General features: G+C 41.5%; 2 protein-coding genes across 6 annotated transcripts in view; one reads left to right on the top strand and one right to left on the bottom strand.

The window, feature by feature from the left end:
- ATM (ATM serine/threonine kinase) overlaps nucleotides 1–6,957 on the bottom strand; it is an 83,471-nt gene extending 76,514 nt beyond the window's left edge. For 2 of the 5 annotated variants that reach the window (XM_023744843.1, XM_023744844.1), the window contains exons 1-4: nucleotides 6,487–6,956; nucleotides 2,956–3,053; nucleotides 2,760–2,872; nucleotides 1,004–1,149 (exon numbers count right to left, since the gene is read on the bottom strand). In XM_023744843.1, coding sequence (XP_023600611.1) covers nucleotides 1,004–1,149; nucleotides 2,760–2,872; nucleotides 2,956–3,027 — 331 coding nt within the window. In that variant the 5' untranslated portion in view covers nucleotides 3,028–3,053; nucleotides 6,487–6,956. Of the gene's footprint in view, nucleotides 1–1,003; nucleotides 1,150–2,759; nucleotides 2,873–2,955; nucleotides 3,054–6,486 lie in introns of all 5 variants that reach the window. The other 3 variants (XM_023744846.1, XM_023744845.1, XM_023744842.1) reach the window with 2 other exon arrangements.
- A 348-nt stretch (nucleotides 6,958–7,305) lies between these two features.
- Nucleotides 7,306–17,912, top strand: part of LOC102438577 (protein NPAT) — a 57,287-nt gene continuing 46,680 nt past the window's right edge. The window contains exon 1 of the mRNA XM_006103556.3: nucleotides 7,306–7,526. Within this exon, the coding sequence (XP_006103618.1) occupies nucleotides 7,490–7,526 (37 nt within the window). The 5' untranslated portion in view covers nucleotides 7,306–7,489. The remainder of the gene's footprint in view (nucleotides 7,527–17,912) is intronic.

Below are 17,912 nucleotides of genomic sequence, written 5' to 3'. Positions count from 1 at the left end.
AACAAAATTTGGGTTTTTTTTAATCAATAGTAAGTACACTGTTACTGAAAAGTGTGGGTTTTGCCCCGCTGGCGTGGCTCAATGATAGAGCATTGACCTATGAACTAGAAGGTCACAGTTCAATTCCAGGTCAGGACACATGCTCGAGTTGTGGGCTCAATACCCACTGGGGGGCATGCAAGAGACAGCCGATCAATGATTCTCTCTCATTATTAATAGTTCTATCTCTTTCCCTCTCTGAAATCAATAAAAATATGTATATTTTTAAAAAGAGTGTGAGTTTTTATTACCAAGAAAGCAATGTGATCTTAACATTAGTAAAAGTATACAACAAAGGCCGAAACCGGTTTGGCTCAGTGGATAGAGCGTCGGCCTGCGGACTGAGGGGTCCCGGGTTCGATTCCGGTCAAGGGCATGTACCTGGGTTGTGGGCACATCCCCAGTGGGAGGTGTGCAGGAGGCAGCTAATCAATGTTTCTCTCTCATCAATGTTTCTAACTCTCTATCTCTCTCCCTTCCTCTCTGTAAAAAATCAATAAAATATATTTAAAAAAAAAAAAGTATACAACAAAGGATCTCAAGTCCTGCTCTACTCTGTACCAATTAGAGCATACCTATAACATTGAGTCCCACAATTTAAGAGAAGTAGAATTAAACAAGAATATTCAGAAGAAAGTGATACTCATATGCACTGAAGGAAGTAGGTCTGTTTAGCACAGAAAAGAAGACTTAGGGGAAATATCCAGGCTAACTTCAAATATCTTAAAGAAGCAATCCAAGAAGAATAGCTGTTGAAATAATTTTTAATCCTTTTAACCCTGAGATGATGTCATCTCATGTTTACATAAATTCCTCCAAATATTTGAAACTATAATATTAAAAATCATTATATGTGCTAGAAATTAGAGTTAGCACTCAACTTTTATCTCACCATATTCACACCAAACTCATGCAACAATCGCCTATGAAGCCAATTATTTATAATAAATAACATAGCACTTACTTTTATTTGCATATTTGATGAAATATTTAACCAAGCTACTGATTTCTTGCATTTTTTTCTGCCTTGTGGCTTGTGTTGAGGCAGAAACATTTGGTTTTGCTGTTTTCAGACATTCTGTTTCTTTCTGAATATATTTCTGTAAAAATCTTCAGGAAAAAAAATGGAATTTTTTTAAATTCTTAAATTTAAAAAATTTAAATTTAAATACTTAAATTATTATAATAGCTTCGAAAAGTTCTTTATGCCACCATAAAGAACATCTTATAAATCATAGTTTCAATCAATGTACCAACTAAATGATATAAATTTCTTTTTCAATGCCTTAGCCCCAGAATACCAATTTAGAATCTGGTCTGCTCTTAATCTCTAACCTTCATGATTTTCTATTGTTTTATTTACTACCTGCTTTATTTTATCACTAGTGGCCCAGTACACAGATTTTTGCACATTGAAAGGAAATTAATTAGAAGAAATATTTTAATATCGCTATTCGTCCTTTCTCTGTAATAAAAATGTCAACCAAATTCGTGATCAACAATGACAGATCGAAACACATGCGTGTGAGTGGCGCTAGCAAGAGTTTTATATATCTCACACACGAGGGAGTCAACTTAGCCTTTTATATGTATAGAATAAACTTGCTTAATTAGACCTGCTTTCTCATGTAGCTAAACTTTTTCCAGGCCAGTGAAGCACTCCAACTTCTCTTTCAGATAATGGTCAGCAACACAGCATTAAATATCAACACAAAGCAGAGTATTATTGTCGATCACGCAGGGAGAACAAAGGGTAAAATATTTAACTGTAGCAGAACTTAATAGTTGAAAATTGTCTTAATGCATCAATTCTCTTTGAAGTCCAGCAACCAATTATAGCTTTCCAATTATATGCCTGAATTTTATTTAACTGCATTCATATATAATTATTCTAAAATTGCTTTCACTTTTCTATTATAATTTAACATCTGGTAGTTTCTTAAAGTAATATTTAAAGGTGTCAAAGTAATAATAATGCACTTGTCATAACTTGACCTTATTCTCTAATTTAAAACAGTCTTATGAACTAACTGATATGAAAAGAGTTCTCTCTATTCTTGAATGAAATATGCATAAGACATTTTACTGAAAAAATGATTTAAAATTAATTGTCTCTATATAAACATCTATTAAAAATTATGTTTCAGCCCTGGCTGGTTTGGCTCAGTGGATAGAGTGTCAGCCTACAGACAGAAAGGTCCCAAGTTTTATTCTGGTCAAGGGTACATGCCTGGGTTATGGGCTCGATCCCCAGTAGGGGGCATGCAGGAGGCAGCAATCAATGATTCTTTTTCTCCCTCTCCCTTCTTCTCTGAAATCAATAATAATATATAATTTTTAAAATTATATTTTAGATAAATAGTAAGCGCCAACTTCATATGCAAGGCACAATGTTATACAGGAGACAAAGAGAAATAAAATCTAAATATAGACCCCAAAAAATCACAACAGAAATAAAAATAAAAAACAAATACAGTAAAAATATTAGAGCCTGGCTGGCATGGCTCAGTGGTTGAGCATTGACCTATGAACCAGGAGGTCACAGTTCAATTCCCGGTCAGAGCACATGCCCAGGTTGCAGGCTCAATCTCCAGTAGGGGGCATGCAGGAGGCAGCTGATCAATGATTCTCTCTTATCATTGATGTTTCTATCTCTCTCTCCCTCTCCCTTCTTCTCTGAAATGAATAAAAATATGTTTTTTAAAATTAGAATAAAATACCTAAAAACAGCATCCCAATTCAAATATTTTCCTTGTTTGGAATCAGAATGTCGATCTAAATGTTGAACTGTTTCAGGATCCCGAATTAGTTGCTTAAATTTCTCAACTTCTTTCTGAAAATGAAAAAACAAGCACAATAATGGGTTACCAATCACACGCTTGTTTCAAGCAAAGACAAATTTAAGTAATTTACTACCCTTCGTTCCGTAGCTCTATCATGTTCTAGTTGACGGCAGCAAATAAGCAGATCATTAAGTGCTAGACTCATGGTTCAGGATTTCAGAAAACACATCACTGTAAAAACAATACATACACAAAATTATTTCAGACCGTGTCATTAATATACAGTTAGAGCTACAACTACAGACATATTGTGATCAAGGGCAGGATGGTTTTTCTTAACATTTCCATACTTAGATGAGGTTTTCTTAGTATATACCACAACAAAGCTTCAAAATGCAATGTGTACTATGTGTGCAGTAGCAAGATAAAAATATTAAAGTTATAATTTATTTTTCTGAGACCTCTTCTAAGAAACACGACATTTAAATTGAAACACAGCCCTAACCGGTTTGGCTCAGGGGATGGAGCGTTGGCCTGCGGACTGAAAGGTCCCAGGTTCGATTCCAGTCAAGGGCATGTACCTTGGTTGCGGGCACATCCCCAGTAGGAGGTGTGCAGGAGGCAGCTAATCAATGTTTTTCTCTCATTGATGTTTCTACCTCTCTATCCCTCTCCCTTCCTCTCTGTAAAAAATAAATAAAATATATTTAATAAATAAATAAAAATAAATTGAAACACAAAAATGAATGGAAGACAGCCAGGCAAAAAGTAAGGAAAGGCGCACTTAAGGATTTAACACTGACCATCTGAACTATTTAAAAGCACCCTTTCCTATGTGTAATGACATCATATAGCTGAGCCAAAAACCTAAATTGCTTATGCTTTGGGATTGATATGCAGAAGGTTATCAGAGCTAGGAAGCCCTGCATAGCATTTCCATCTTAATTGGCTTCATGATTCTATTTAATACATAAAAACAGGAGGAAAATTATATTCTTGTTTTAAAAGGAAATGATGGAAATGATAAGCCATAATGATATCTTTTGCAAATGTCAAAGGTTAACTATATTTTACTGTGCCTTAATACCACTGCAGTAGCCCTCCTCCTTTGGTAATCAAACTTTCCTTTGGAAACCTTCGAAAACATCTTGTAAGAAAAACATTTTAGTATTTGAGTCCTTTTATAAAAAAGGCTCATTTCTGTTACACAATGTTAATAAACAAAGAAAAACATACACATTATGTCTATGATATCTACACGTACATATATATCACAAGAGAAAAAACTGGGAAAAGTCCTTTTCCCATCCATCCACGTATGTTCTACTCGATCTTTCAGGATCAAGTATGTTTATCGGGCCATGTTTAATCTCACAGAATCTCAAAAGTGGGAGGAAATGAGAGATCATGTCCCATCTTCCTTCAAAGGAAGAAATCCCTCCTAAATGTTATTGTCCTTTCTTCAAACACTTGCAGTGAAGGCAAACTACCTAATAAGAATTCCTAGTTAACCGGCAGATACCTCTAATTCCCTTCTCCATTAGTATTCATTGGTTGTTCTGACCCCTTCAACACCATTACAAACTCTGCTGTGGGTTACAGGATGTTACTTACTTATAGTATTTTTCATTTGACTATATACTTGTTCAGAACAGGACTGTAATTTTTGTTTTTCCATCCCCTATGTTTGTATCTAGGACTCGTCCCCCTTCTTGCTCAATCTTAAAGTCCTCTTGATTGGCCAGTAAGAAAAATAAAACACCTTAGCAATATTCAAAGAACCATAAAAGTAGGCACCTTTATTCCTAAATATACTAAAGATGTTATTTATAATGTGAAAAAAAAATGCATGTTTCCTAAACATGTGACACATCCAGGAAGAGGCAACTCTAAACTTGTTTTTTAAGCTGTGGCTTTTCTGAACTTGTTTTTTCTCTTCTTCAGTTTCTCAAAGATTGATTACTTTTAAGAGAATGAAACAGTTCAGTATTAGCTACATAAACAGGAAATGTTACTCACTGATACATGAAACTGTATTTATTGGGCAACTGCTGTGTCCAAGGTACTAAATTAGGAGAATCTAGATTTATAATGAACCAAACAGACACAAATCCTACCCTCGCTGAGTCATAACTAGTGGGAGAGAGTGACAATAAACAAGTACACTAATAAATCAATGCATAATTCCAAACTGTGATATGACTCAAAGGAAACAAACACACAATAAGAGGATTATATATATAAAAGCCTAAGTGACCAGCCGACCATTCGACAGTCCAACCGGTAGCTGTGATGTGTACTGACCACCAGGGGGCAGACGCTCGACGCAGGAGCGGAAACCACAGGCATGGAAACATGGAATAGACTGATGAATCTCAGAGGATAGGGGGAGGGAGGAGGGTGGGAAGAGATGAAATAAATATCTTATATGCATACTAGAGGCCCAGTGCATGGATTCGTGCACGGGTGGGGTCCCTCAGCCTGGCCTGCGCCCTCTCGCAATCCGGGACCCCTCGGGGGATGTTGGAGAGCCAGTTTCAGCCCAATCTCCGCAGGCCAGGCTGAGGGTCCCCACTGGTGCATGAATCTGTGCACCAGGCCTCTAGTTTTTTTTCTTATAAACTATTAGGGAAAACGTCTCAGAGGAGGTTACAATAAAGCCAAGATCTGAATGAAATTGTGCTAATCACAGAAAGAGCTGGAGAACAGAGATATTAGGGGGAAAGAGTAGTCTAAGGGTCCTAAGATGGAAAAAGCAACCAAAAGAACCAGAGAGTAATCAGCTACAATAAGAGTGTCATCCGTTAAAGCTGAAATCAACCAAGGCATTAATTCAGAACAATCTAGCTTCCCTTCCCAACATGCAACTAAATGATCTCTATTTCCTAAGTAACAGCCTCTGGATCAGCAAACCCAGTGCTGACCCCTTTGCAGAATTTGACAATAATGACAAATCCTATCTCTTGAATGTGATCCAGCCCTTGGGATGCCATTCTCTTCTAGTGGTAAGAGCGTGGGCTCTGTACTCAGACTGTACTGGTGCTACTGTTTATAAGCGGTGGAACCTTGGGCAAGTTAGCTACTCTCTCTTCATCTCAGCTTTCTCAATGATAAAATGAAAGAAAAAAAATAATGCATACTAGAGCCTACTTCAAAGCGGTACTGTGAGGATTCATGTACCTGTCCAACAGTGCGTGGAACACAGCAAATGCTCAATAAATTACCGTTAGCAATTACCCTTTGTTTCGTCAGTCCATTGTGATGGTTCTTCTCCCACCCACACTCGAAAGAACATCCTTGTTTCCTGACTTCTCCCTCTGATTTTAACCCAGTGGGACCTCATCCATTCCTATGATTTCGACATGTTGGCAATGCCCACATTTAATTTCCTTTAATACCAGACCTCACTTTGGAGCTTCAGGCACCGTCTGCACTTTGCTCCTTGACACGAATGTTTGCCTTCTGTGCAGAAAGCTCCCACCACCCTCCGGGGCAATTCAACACTGGGAGGGCTCGGCCAAAACTGAATTGATCTGTTTGCAGACAAGCTCATTCACCCCTCTGCTACCACCGTGCTCTTCTGCCACATTTTCATCCTGAATTTAAGTCTTTTTTCTTAATCTGAACCGGGTCAAAACAGCAGCGGACGCTCTAGAATGCTCACCACAGGAAAGAACGGTCACGAGGAAGGCAGGAGCGCGTGGTCACTCCGCTGCCGGCCAGAGGGCGGACCCCAGCGGGGTGAGGAGTCCAGAGCCCAGGCTCTTCGCCACGCGACTGCGGTTTACTCTGCAACAGATGCTTGCTGATTCCAACTAATTGCCAGAGGGGGAGAAAGTGGATCAGTCATCTAGTTAAATCTGGACGCGGAGGAGGGTTCCTCAGGGGACTGAGAGGAAGGTCTGTGGCTAAATCTGCTGCGGGAGAGAGTGACGAGGACGGGAGCCCCGGAAAGGTGCAGAGAGGGAAGGGGGTGCAGAGAGGGCCGTCCGGGACCCAGGACAGTCGGCTCGGACGACTCGATTCCCCGGCAGCCCGGCTCCCGCGCCACCACCGCTGGACTCCGACAGCCCAAAGGCAATCTCCTGCGGGGACGGTGGCTGCAGCCCAAATCGCCTCAGCCCGCGGCCGCAGATGCTGGAGTCCGCTATCCGCGCACCATTCCCGCTTCCGGTTCAAACCTGGCGAGACAGCGCAGCCTTGGTCCCGCGAGGAAGTGAGGCTGCCCCGGCGCCGGAGTCCGTCTGCCCATGCGCGTGAGCATCCCTCGCCCTCCGCGGCCGGGCCTCGCTCCCCCAAAACACTGGGCACGTCCGCGGAGGCGCCTGCGCCGTGCCCACCAATGGCGTGCGCCCTGGCCTCTGCGGCTCTCCCGGCGGCTGCGGCTCCTGGGCGTGCACCACGCCTCCTCGGCCCCTTTAACCCCACCCCTCCAAATCAGAGGGAGGAAATGACGACAGTTTCCAGGAGCACGGAGGCGGGTTTCTTTTCGGCGCCTTTCTTTCTCCCGCGGAGGCGATTGGCTGGCGTGGAGCGAAAGAGGCGGGACGAGTTGCCGCGGGTTCAGTGCCGCCACTGGAACCGGGAGATGCGGCGCAGCGGCCGTCGCTGTGTCGGCTTTTACCCGAGGCTTGTCTCCTATTGCGGTTCCTTCTGCGGCTTCGATTATGCTGTTACCTTCGGACGTAGCCCGGCTGGTGTTGGGTGAGCTCGGCCGCGGGAGGGCGGGATATGAGACCAGCTACGCCGGACGGAAAGACCTTTGGGGCCAAAGGTTTCCCCGGGTGGGGAAGCTCTGGGGTTCTGCCTCCCCGCCGACTCCTGCAGCCCGGAGGCGGCGGCGCTTCCTCCGCCGGGGGCTCGGCAGTCTTCGCCTCTTTGTGCGTGGATGCGCCTCTCTGCGGGGCTGCGGGGCGCGGGGCGCGGGAGGGGAGCGCGGAGGAACACCTGAGGCCGGGTCCGCGGGCAGGGCGGGCCTGCACACCTCGCCGGGACCCCGAGGGCGAGTCGTCTACGTGACGGATGGACGGACGGCTGCGTGTTTTCCAGCCTTGGGTGCGCTTTCCCAGGTCAGGGCTGGGACCAAAAGAGGGAAAAAAAACAACAAAAAAAAACAGGACTTCCCCTGCCGCCCAGCTTGGTGGAAAGACCTTCCTGACGCCCTTCTCGTCACTCGCTTTGACGGCTGCGAGTTTGGGCCGAATGGGGTGTTCTCTCTCCACCCGCCGCAATTAGTCGGTCCCGTCTAGAGGTTTCAAATGCCAGTTGCATATTTTAAAACAGAAGCAATGCCTTTTGGGGGGGCCTGGGGCGGGGGCGGGGGGACTAGCAAGAAACTTCACATGGGAAATGACTTTCAGTTGACTTTTCTGAGCCCTGGTGAGTTTTTCCTCCATTTGCGGAGGCTTTAGTTCCTCGGGCCAGTGGTCAAGGTGTCCTGTCTGGGTGGGAAACAGGTGTTGTTGCTTGTGCCCCGGAAGAATAAAGAGGGTTGTACGGCTGGGGACGAGAGCCCCGTTAAACTCAGAACACGAGCCAATGATTTGCAGACATCCCTGGAAGTTAAATGGTAAACATCTGCGATGAAGCTTCCCATAGTGTCTACAGTCATTCCTACCGACCGTTGTTTTATTGGTAGGAAAACCCATCTGTCTTTTTTCTTTTTAAAATACCCAGCTGTTGTCCAAAGAAGTGGTGTTTGGTGCACGGGCTTGTGATAGACACCTTTGGCAGGAAATATTAGAGGGTAGTGGTTCCATCATCCATTTTTTTGATCAATTAACTTCATGGCTTAAGTTTAAAGGGATATTTTTGTTAATGTTTGGCTAATCTTTTGCCCACTTAACCAGAATTGAGTATCAGTAGTTAACCCACATCTATATCTTGTATGTATGAGAAAAGGCTGTCTTGTAATTGTTCTATTAGACTTGCATGTAATCCAGTCCAAAGTAGACTTTCACAGTGTTTACGATCACATTGACATACTTTTTTCCCCCCCCTCCATGCAGTGTTCACTTAAGAATTTTTGAGTTTGGGCAGTTTGGTAATCCAGTAACCGCAGTCTTCAACAGGATTTCTTGACCTGGCATTGTTGACATTTTGGGCCAGGTAATTTTTTATGGAGAACTGTCCAGTGCATTGTGGGATGTTCAGCAGCATCCACCACCTCTATCCTTTTGATGCCAGTAGGGCTCCACTCACCCTCTGTCCAGTTGTGACAACAGAAAGTGTCTCCAGATATTGACAGTATGTTCCCTGTAGGGCAAAAAAATCACTCTCAATTAAGAACCACTGGTTTTACAAAAGCAATTTGATTTTCTAAGTGGAATAATTTACACCAACTTGTGAGTCTTTATTCTCCACAAAGCAGCTGATCTGCTTGACTTCCTACTGTTTTCAATGGTCTCCAGTCATGGTTTTCGTATCCTAAACTAGTTCTTTGTCTTTCACATTCCATTTTGATTGCCACCTACCCTAGCAATATGCCTCCTACTACTTCTCTTTTGGGTTTTTGTCCTTGCTTCTCAGATAGTCTTGCCATTCATCTTTACTGTTACAAAACAAAATCTGCCTAAAGCATTCGCACTACACCTCCTATTAAAGTTGAAACAACTGTGCAGTTACCAAAAATTTCAAGTTGTACAAAAGAATATATAATAAATCTTCCCGCATTAACTGCTCTTGCTTTTTTGTCATGTATTTTGAAGCTCATATCAGCATGTAAAGACCTACAATTACAAAACGTAGTGACTTAAAATATTAACAGGTTTATTATTCACTCATGATTCTTCTCTTGTCAGTACTCCCTCCCCATCTTCAGCCCCTCTCTTGATGTTGGACCTTTTCCTTTATATTGTTCTTTCAGCAAATCTTTGGATGCCTGCTATGTTCCCGACACTGCCAAATGCTAAGAATAGAGAGAAGGAAGTTCTCCCCTCAGAGTTCATGTAATTAGGATTTTTACCCTTACACATACACACACACTAAACACTTTCCTACACCCACCTCACATTCTGTCTAATGCTCCATCATCTTTTCACAAGTCAAATTTATTCAAAAAACAATAAATTCTACTTAGTTGCTCTACTTGCTCACCTAACTTTCGTTTTTCTTTTTAACATACATATATTTATTGATTTCAGAGAGGGAGAGAGAATTGGAAGCATCAATGCTGAAAGTGATTGATTGGCTGCCTCCTGCACACCTCCTACTGGGGATCAAGCCCGCAACCCGGGCACGTGCCCTCGACCAGAATCAAACCTGGGAACCTTCAGTCTATAAGCCAATGCTCTATCAACTGAGCCAAACCGCTACGGCTAACTTTCATTTTTCAACATACAGCAGTGACGTTTGTACCTCACTACTCCATTTAAACAGCTCTTGCTACTCAGCTACAGCCAGCTGTTGCCTTGCTGGAAATTGTTTCATTATTGCACAAGCCAAATGCATCAAAATATTGTTTATTGCCTCTGGATCACAGTTTTGTTTTTATCAGCATGTCATACAAAGTGCTCTGTGGAACTGATCCTGCTTCATCTCAACTTCTCAACATCTGATCTGTGCTTCAGGAATACCAGACTACTTGCAGTGTCTCCCGTTTTTCCTATGCGTTCTGTTCCCTCTGCCTGCAGTATTTATTCTCCTTGTCTTCCTAAGTACTTACATTCATTGTTCAGGTCAAACGTAATCTCTGAAACCTCGTCCAGCAGGTATAGTTAGTACTTCTTAAATGTTTCCACAGCATTATACATTACTTCTGTTACACCCTTACCATGTTTTATGGTAGCTGTATGTTTGCTTTCCTTTTTTTTTTCCTTAGAAAACATATGCAAAATTTAACTATTTCAGTGATTTTTAAGTGTACAGTTCTGTGGCTTTATTTACATTCACGTTGTTCTGTAACCATTACTGTTATCCCCCTCTAGAATTTGTTGTGGTCATTAATCCTCACCCCTAGTATATTCCTCCAATGATTCTCAGAGAAAGTGGAAGGGAGGGAGAGAAGCAGAGAGAAAAACATCAATGTGAGAGAGACACATCAATTGGTTGCCTCCCACATGCATCGACCAAGCCAGGGGTCGAGCCTGCATTCCAGGTATGTGTCCTTGACTGGAATTGAACCTGGGACCCTTCAGTCCACAGGTCGATAGATACTGTATCCACCGAGACAAACAAGCCAGGGTACCCTCTAGAATTTTATTTCTAGAAAGTTACTCACCTTTTTATCATATTCAGTATTTTTAATCTGGGATTAATGGGCAGGCTTCAAAAGTTCTGGGATCCCACAAACTATCTGTAAAGGTTTATTTGCAGATAGCGTGTTTTATGGGTGAAGTGTCCAAAACTTTCTTTTTTAAAAACAAATATACTTTTACTTATTTCAGACAGGAAGGGAGAAAGAGAGAGAGAGAGAGAGAGAGAAACATCAATGAGGAGATACATCAATCGGCTGCCTCCTGCACACTCCCTACTGGGAATTGAGCCTGCAACCTGGGCATGTGCCCTGACCGGGAATTCAGTCATGACTCCCTGGTTCATAGGTCATACCTCAACCACTGGGCCAGAACTTTCTTAGGATTCCTAAATAGGTTTGTTCCTTTCTGTATGAGTCAACATCCATTCAGGAAAATTGAAACCGGTCTGAGTATTTGACAGTAGAGACCCGGTGCATGAAATTTGTGCACTCGGTGGGGTGGGGGGGTGTCCCTCAGCCCGGCCTGTGCCCTCTCACAGTCGAGGAGCCCTTGGGTGATGTCCGATTGACAGCTTAGGCCCTGGTGAGTGGGCTTAAGCCAGCAGTCAGACATCTTTAGTGCTGCCAAAGAGGCAGGAGAGGCTCCTGCCACTGCAGCCTGGCTTCTGGCTGAGCGGTGCTCCCCTTGTGGGAGCTCACTGACCACCAGGGTGCAGCTCCTCATTGAGCGTCTGCCCCCTGGTGGTCAATGCATGTCATAGCGACCAGTTGCTCTGCAGTTCAGTCGATTTGCATATTAGGGTTTTATTATATAGGATAATAATACTGTCATTGCTGACATTTACAACTTTTTTATGATCCTTACCCATTCTGTCTTTTCAGTTGTATCTCCAACTGTTCTATCACATACATTGTGCTTCATCCAAACTGGGCATGTTTCCCAAACATGCTCTTCATATATATTTTCTATCAGTTTCTTTGGGATATGCCAGCCATCCTTCAAGATTCACCTCTTCCTTGAAATGTTGCAGAATTTTCCCCAAGTCTGGTAATGGTAATATTTCCTCTAACCCAGTGGTTCTCAACCTTCTGGCTCTTTAAATACAGTTCCTCATGTTGTGACCCAACCATAAAATTATTTTCGTTGCTACTTCATAACTGTAATGTTGCTACTGTTATGAATCGTAATGTAAATATCTGATATGCAGGATGGTCCTGTAAATATCTGATATGCAGGCGACCCCTGTGAAAGGGTCGTTCGACAGCCAAAGGGGTCGCTACCCACAGGTTGAGAACTGCTGCTCTAACCCCTATCCTCCCATGAAGTAAGTCCTAGTGTCTTACCACCTTTGCTTTGTGTTTGTGTATACATGAGTCCTAGTTCATCATAACTTGTTTATTAACCGAGATTTTGTTATTGGTGGATCTAGTAATATAATGTGTCATAAGTTAAGACTTCCCATGAATTACTTACATTTTTTTAGGATCATTGAACCACTGTGAAGGAGATATTTTCAGGTAGGGAGATTTGCTATCACTTGCTTTCTTCGTCAGGCACCTCTTTTAAACACATTAAGTGCCCTGTCAGTCACTGGTGACTGACACTGTATCTCGGTCCGGAAGACACAACAGGCTGAGCGCTTAACGTGTTAAAGATTTTTTTATTGATTTTTAGAGAAAGGAAGGGAGAGAGAAACATTGATGTGAGTAAAACATTGATTGGCTGCCTCCTCCATGCCCCCTACCAGGGATCAAGCTCACTACCCGGGTATGTGCCCTGAGAATCGAATCAGCAACCCTTTGGTGCACGGGGTACCGCCCAACCAACCGAACCACATGGGCCTGTGCAGGCACCTCTCTTTTTTATGTTTCCCTCTCTAAAATAGGAAGAGACCAGACTCAGCATCCTAATTCCTAAAATTTGAATACCCTTAATATATAGTTAGAATTTTACCTTTCCTTTTCCTTTTTCAGTTATGTTTCTCCTTCAGTATATTTTGTTGCTTATTACTACCTCCACTGAAAAGCAGGCAGAAGATAATAGGTATTGTATTAGGAAAAAAGGAAGTTCAGGCATACTTCCTTAGTTATTTGAATATCTTTGCCACTAAGTCTATACAAAAGATAGTTATTTTATTCTAAAGTTACCTTTAGAAATAAGGAGAAACAATAATTAATAGCTAATTTTAGTTGAAGAGTAATTGTATTGTTATTATAATAAGAGATCATTGGTGTAGTTTGTATTTTTACTGTGACATTTGAGATTTAGAATAATTTGTACCTAAAATTTTCCCTATTATTATGATTGAGAATTGCTTACAATTCTCAGTTAAGCTTTTTTGTAAGCAAATAACTAGTTAACATATGTGTGTATGTATATATGTGTGTGTATATATATATATTTGTATATATATATACACACACATACATATAATCATATATTAGTAAATGTGCATATATATGTGTGTATATATACACACATATATACATATATATAAAATGATAAATTAACATGAATGTAGTCAACTATTTACCACATTATTTTATAACTTCTAGGACAAAAGTAAAGCTAAATATACCAAGTGTAATCTAAAATGGAAACTCTAGCTTGCCCAAAGTGGGACATGAACACTTGTTATAGAAGTAATCTAGCCTTTTAACAGCCTTTTCTCAAGTGTATACTATACAAAAGTGTAATGTCTTATGACAGACTATAAACTATATGATCTGCCATGACTCCTTTCCCAGCGTATGCTAGCACAAATAACCATATTTTCTGAGAAGGGTTAACTGTATATTACTACATTCCATCCAGGGAAGTATTCTCAACTTTTGTTTCATGATTGCAGCCTTAAGGAATATTTTTAGAGTTTTTTTTCCTAATTGCCTGCCCTCGTGAAATTTTAATGCCTCAAATATATTGCTTATATATTGCGTGTATTTCTGTAAATAAGCATTAAAGAATATTTTCTTAGTTCCACTCTCTTCCCGATACCAATTTTCAACAGCTTGGGGCTATGTCATTCTTTTTGAGAATGCTTGGTCTAGAGAAAATCAAATCTACTTTAAGGAATTAGATTTCATACCACCACCTGTTACAACTCCCAAGTGGTTATGAAAACATCTGAGGTGGTTAGTACTTTGGAAACTCTACACCATGAAAAGAAACTATTTATTTGGGGTTTTCAATTTGAATCTTGAAGCACATAAAGAAAAACTCCAACCCTGACTGGTTTGGCTCAGTGGATAGAGTGTTGGCCTGCGGACTGAATGGTCCCGGGTTCGATTCCAGTGAAGGGCATGTACTGGTTGCAGGCACATCTCCATTGTGGGGGGGGGGGGGGGTGCAAGAGGCAGCTGATCGATGTTTCTCTCTCATCAGTGTTTCTAACTCTCTATCTCTCTCCCTTCCTTTCTGTAAAAAAATCAATAAAATATATTTAAAAAAGAAAAACTCCAACTGCCCTGATTTCAGGGTGACTCTAGTGGGTTGTACATATTTTAAATTTCTATATTAATGAAATCCTAGTAGCATCTGACTTAATTATTCCAAATAATATAACTGTCAGAAAGCGAACCATTTTAAAAACAATTATTTTCAACTGGCTATATTTTTATAGGGTTTTATATTGAGTTATTTGTGAAAAATAAAAAAAAAACACAAGGAAAATAGCAATTTATCTTTGATCCATCTAATTTCACATGTCAGATGATTTCACCTCTTCAGTGATGGGGATATAGAGTAGTAGTATCTGAGATTTTTAAAAAAGGTTTCTATATGCTATCTGGTTTCTAAATGCTTTCCCATATTCCAGAGGACAAAGTCTTTGGTGTTTTAGTTGTATGTTTGTTTCTCCCTATAGCATTAGTTAGCAAGAGATTGGAAAACTGATTAATCAACTATAAGTACGAAGTGGTGTGTTGGTTCCCACATCCCAGCTAGGACATTTCCTAAAATGAGGTGATAATTTCCTTTTTATTTTTATAATGATCATATATAATGACTTTGTAGGCCCACTGATTTGTTTGTTTTTTAATTGTCGGGCCTGGTTCAATATATAGTTTCAGGGGGAAAGAATAGGACCTTATAATTTTCAAATTAGAATGAACCTTAGGAATAATTGCTTTAGTACAACAGATCTTTGAATAACTCGTTTCAATGTTTTTCCATTATAACATTGATGGGATGCCAGATCATTAACTTAATTTTTGTTTATATCAATTAGCCTATAGTAAAATTAGTTTTATTATACATTGTTTTGCTTAAAATCACAGAGAACCTATTGTCAATGTTAAGTGAGGACTTAGTACTTAAATACTTATTATACCAGCACTGAGATACTAGTAAGTATACTTACAAAGGCAAGTATAAGGGAATCTAGTACCTGGTCATAGGAGTGTGGTACATAATGACAGGGTTGAAAAAAAAAATTCTCTGAGGAAATGATAGTTACACTACACCTGAAGGATGAATAGGAATTACCTACACTAGGAAAAGATAAAGCTGTTCAACCAAAGTGAATAAAGTATATAGTGGCCTTGGAATAACATCATTTGTTTATTTGCAGAATTGAAAGACCAGTTTGGCTGGAAGAGATGGAATAACAAGATATAGGGCTAAAAAGGAAATTATGATGCAAAACAGAATCTCATATGACATGTTAAAAAGTTAGGATTATATTTTTTTATTGAAGTATAATGCACATACCACAAAGTGCAAAATGTAGTTATTTTTAGTATATTCACATTTTTATGCAGCCATCACCACTATCTTAATTCCAGAACATTTCTATCACCCCAAAAGAAACCCCATGCCTGTTAATAGTCACACCCAATTGTCCCCTTCCACTATCCTCTGGCAACCACTAATCTACTCTGTCTCTATGGGATTTACCTATTCTGGAAATTTCATGTAAATGGGATTATACAATATGTGAACTTTTCTGCCTGACTTCTTGAACTTAATGTTTTCAAGATTTATCCATGTTATGACATATATATGTACTTAATTTCTTTTTGTGCCTGAATAATGTTCCATTGTATGGATATATCCTATTTTGTTTTTCCATTCACTGATGGACATTTCTACTTTTTTGGCTATTATGAAAAACTAGAGGCCCAATGCACCAAAATTTCTGCACTCGGGGGGTCTATCAGCCCAGCCTGTGCCCTCTCCCAGTCTGGGACCCCTCGGGGCATGTCCACCTGCTGGCTTAGGCCCGCTCCCAGGGGGATCAGGACTAAGTTGGCAGTCAGACATCCCTCTGGCAGCCCAGGAGCCCTCGGGGGATGTCCACTCGCCAGCGGGGAGCAGGCCTAAGCTGCAGTCGGACATCCTTAGCGTTGCTGAGGAGGCAGGAGAGGCTCCCACCACCACCACTGTCCTGGCAGCCATCAGCCTGGCTTCTGGCTGAGCAGAGCTCCCCCTGTGGGAGCGCACTGACCACCAGGGGGCAGCTCCTGCATGGAGCGTCAGCCCCATGGTGGTCAGTGTGTGTCATAGTGACCAGTCATTCCCAGTCGTTCTGCTGTTAGGGTCAATTTGCATATTACCCTTTTATTATATAGGATGCTGTTATGAACATTCATGTACAAGTTTTATTTGAACATATGATTTTAATGCTCTTAGATTGGACTTGCTTGCTTATATGGTAACTAAAGGCCCGGTGCATGAAATTCATGCACTTGGTGGTGGGGAGTCCCTCAATCTCGCCTGCGCCCTCTCGCAGTCCAGGAGCCCTCAGGGAATGTCCGTCTGCCGTGGAGGCGGAAGAGGCTCCCACCACTGCCATTGTGCTCGCCAGCTGTGAGCCCAGCTTCTGGCTGAGTGGCACTCCCTCTGTGGGAGCACCAGGGTGCAGCTTCTGCGTTAAGTGGGATTGGGCCAAAACCGGCTCTCCAACATCCCCCAAGGGTCCCAGATAGTGAGAGGGTGCAAGCCAGGCCGAGGGACCCCACCGGTGCCAGGGAGGGACGCAGGAGGTTGGCCAGCCAAGGAGGGACTGTGGGAGAGCTCCAGGGCATGTCTGGCCCATCTCACTCAGTCCCAATTGGCCAGACCCCAGCAGCAAGCTAACCTACCAGTTGGAGGGTCTTCCCCCTGGTGGTCAGTGCATGTCATAGTGACTGGTAGACTGGTCTCGACTGTCTGCCCCATGGTGGTCAGTGGATGTCATAGCGACTGGTCAACTGTCTGTCCCCTGGTGATCAATACATGTCATAGTGAGCAGTTGAACAGCCTTAACATATCATTAGCATATTACGCTTTGATTGGTTGAACCGATGACCAGACACTTAGCATATTAGGCTTTAATTATATTGGATTCTATGTTTAATATTTTTAAGAACTTACCAAGTGATTTTCCGAAGTGCTTGTACCATTTTTATCATCCCACTATATATGCAGTGGGCTCTCTTGTTATTTTGTTGGTTTCTTTTGCTGTGCAGAAGCTTTTTATTTTGATGTCCCATTTGTTTATATTCTCCTTAGTTTCCATTGTCCTAGGACAGTGATGGCGAACCTATGACACGCGTGTCAGAGGTGACACGCGAACTCATTTTTTTTGGTTGATTTTTCTTTGTTAAATGGCATTTAAGTATATTAGATAAATATCAAAAAATATAAGTCTTTGTTTTACTATGGTTGCAAATATCAAAAAATTTCTATATGTGACACGGCACCAGCGTTAAGTTAGGGTTTTTCAAAATGCTGACACGCCGAGCTCAAAAGGTTCGCCATCACTGTCCTATGAGATGTATCCTTAAAGATACTGCTACAAGAGGTGCCTGCTATTTTGCTGCCTATGGATTCTTCTAGGGTTTTTATGGTTTCACGTCTTACATTTAAGTCTTTTATCCATTTTGAGGGTTTTTTTTTGTGTATGGTGTAAGTTGAT

The sequence above is a fragment of the Myotis lucifugus genome, unplaced genomic scaffold (genome assembly GCF_000147115.1).
Source record: "Myotis lucifugus unplaced genomic scaffold, Myoluc2.0 scaffold_491, whole genome shotgun sequence".
NCBI classification, from domain to species: Eukaryota; Metazoa; Chordata; class Mammalia; order Chiroptera; family Vespertilionidae; genus Myotis; species Myotis lucifugus.
Note: the sequence above shows the minus strand (reverse complement) of the source record. Positions and strands in the feature narration are given on the sequence as shown.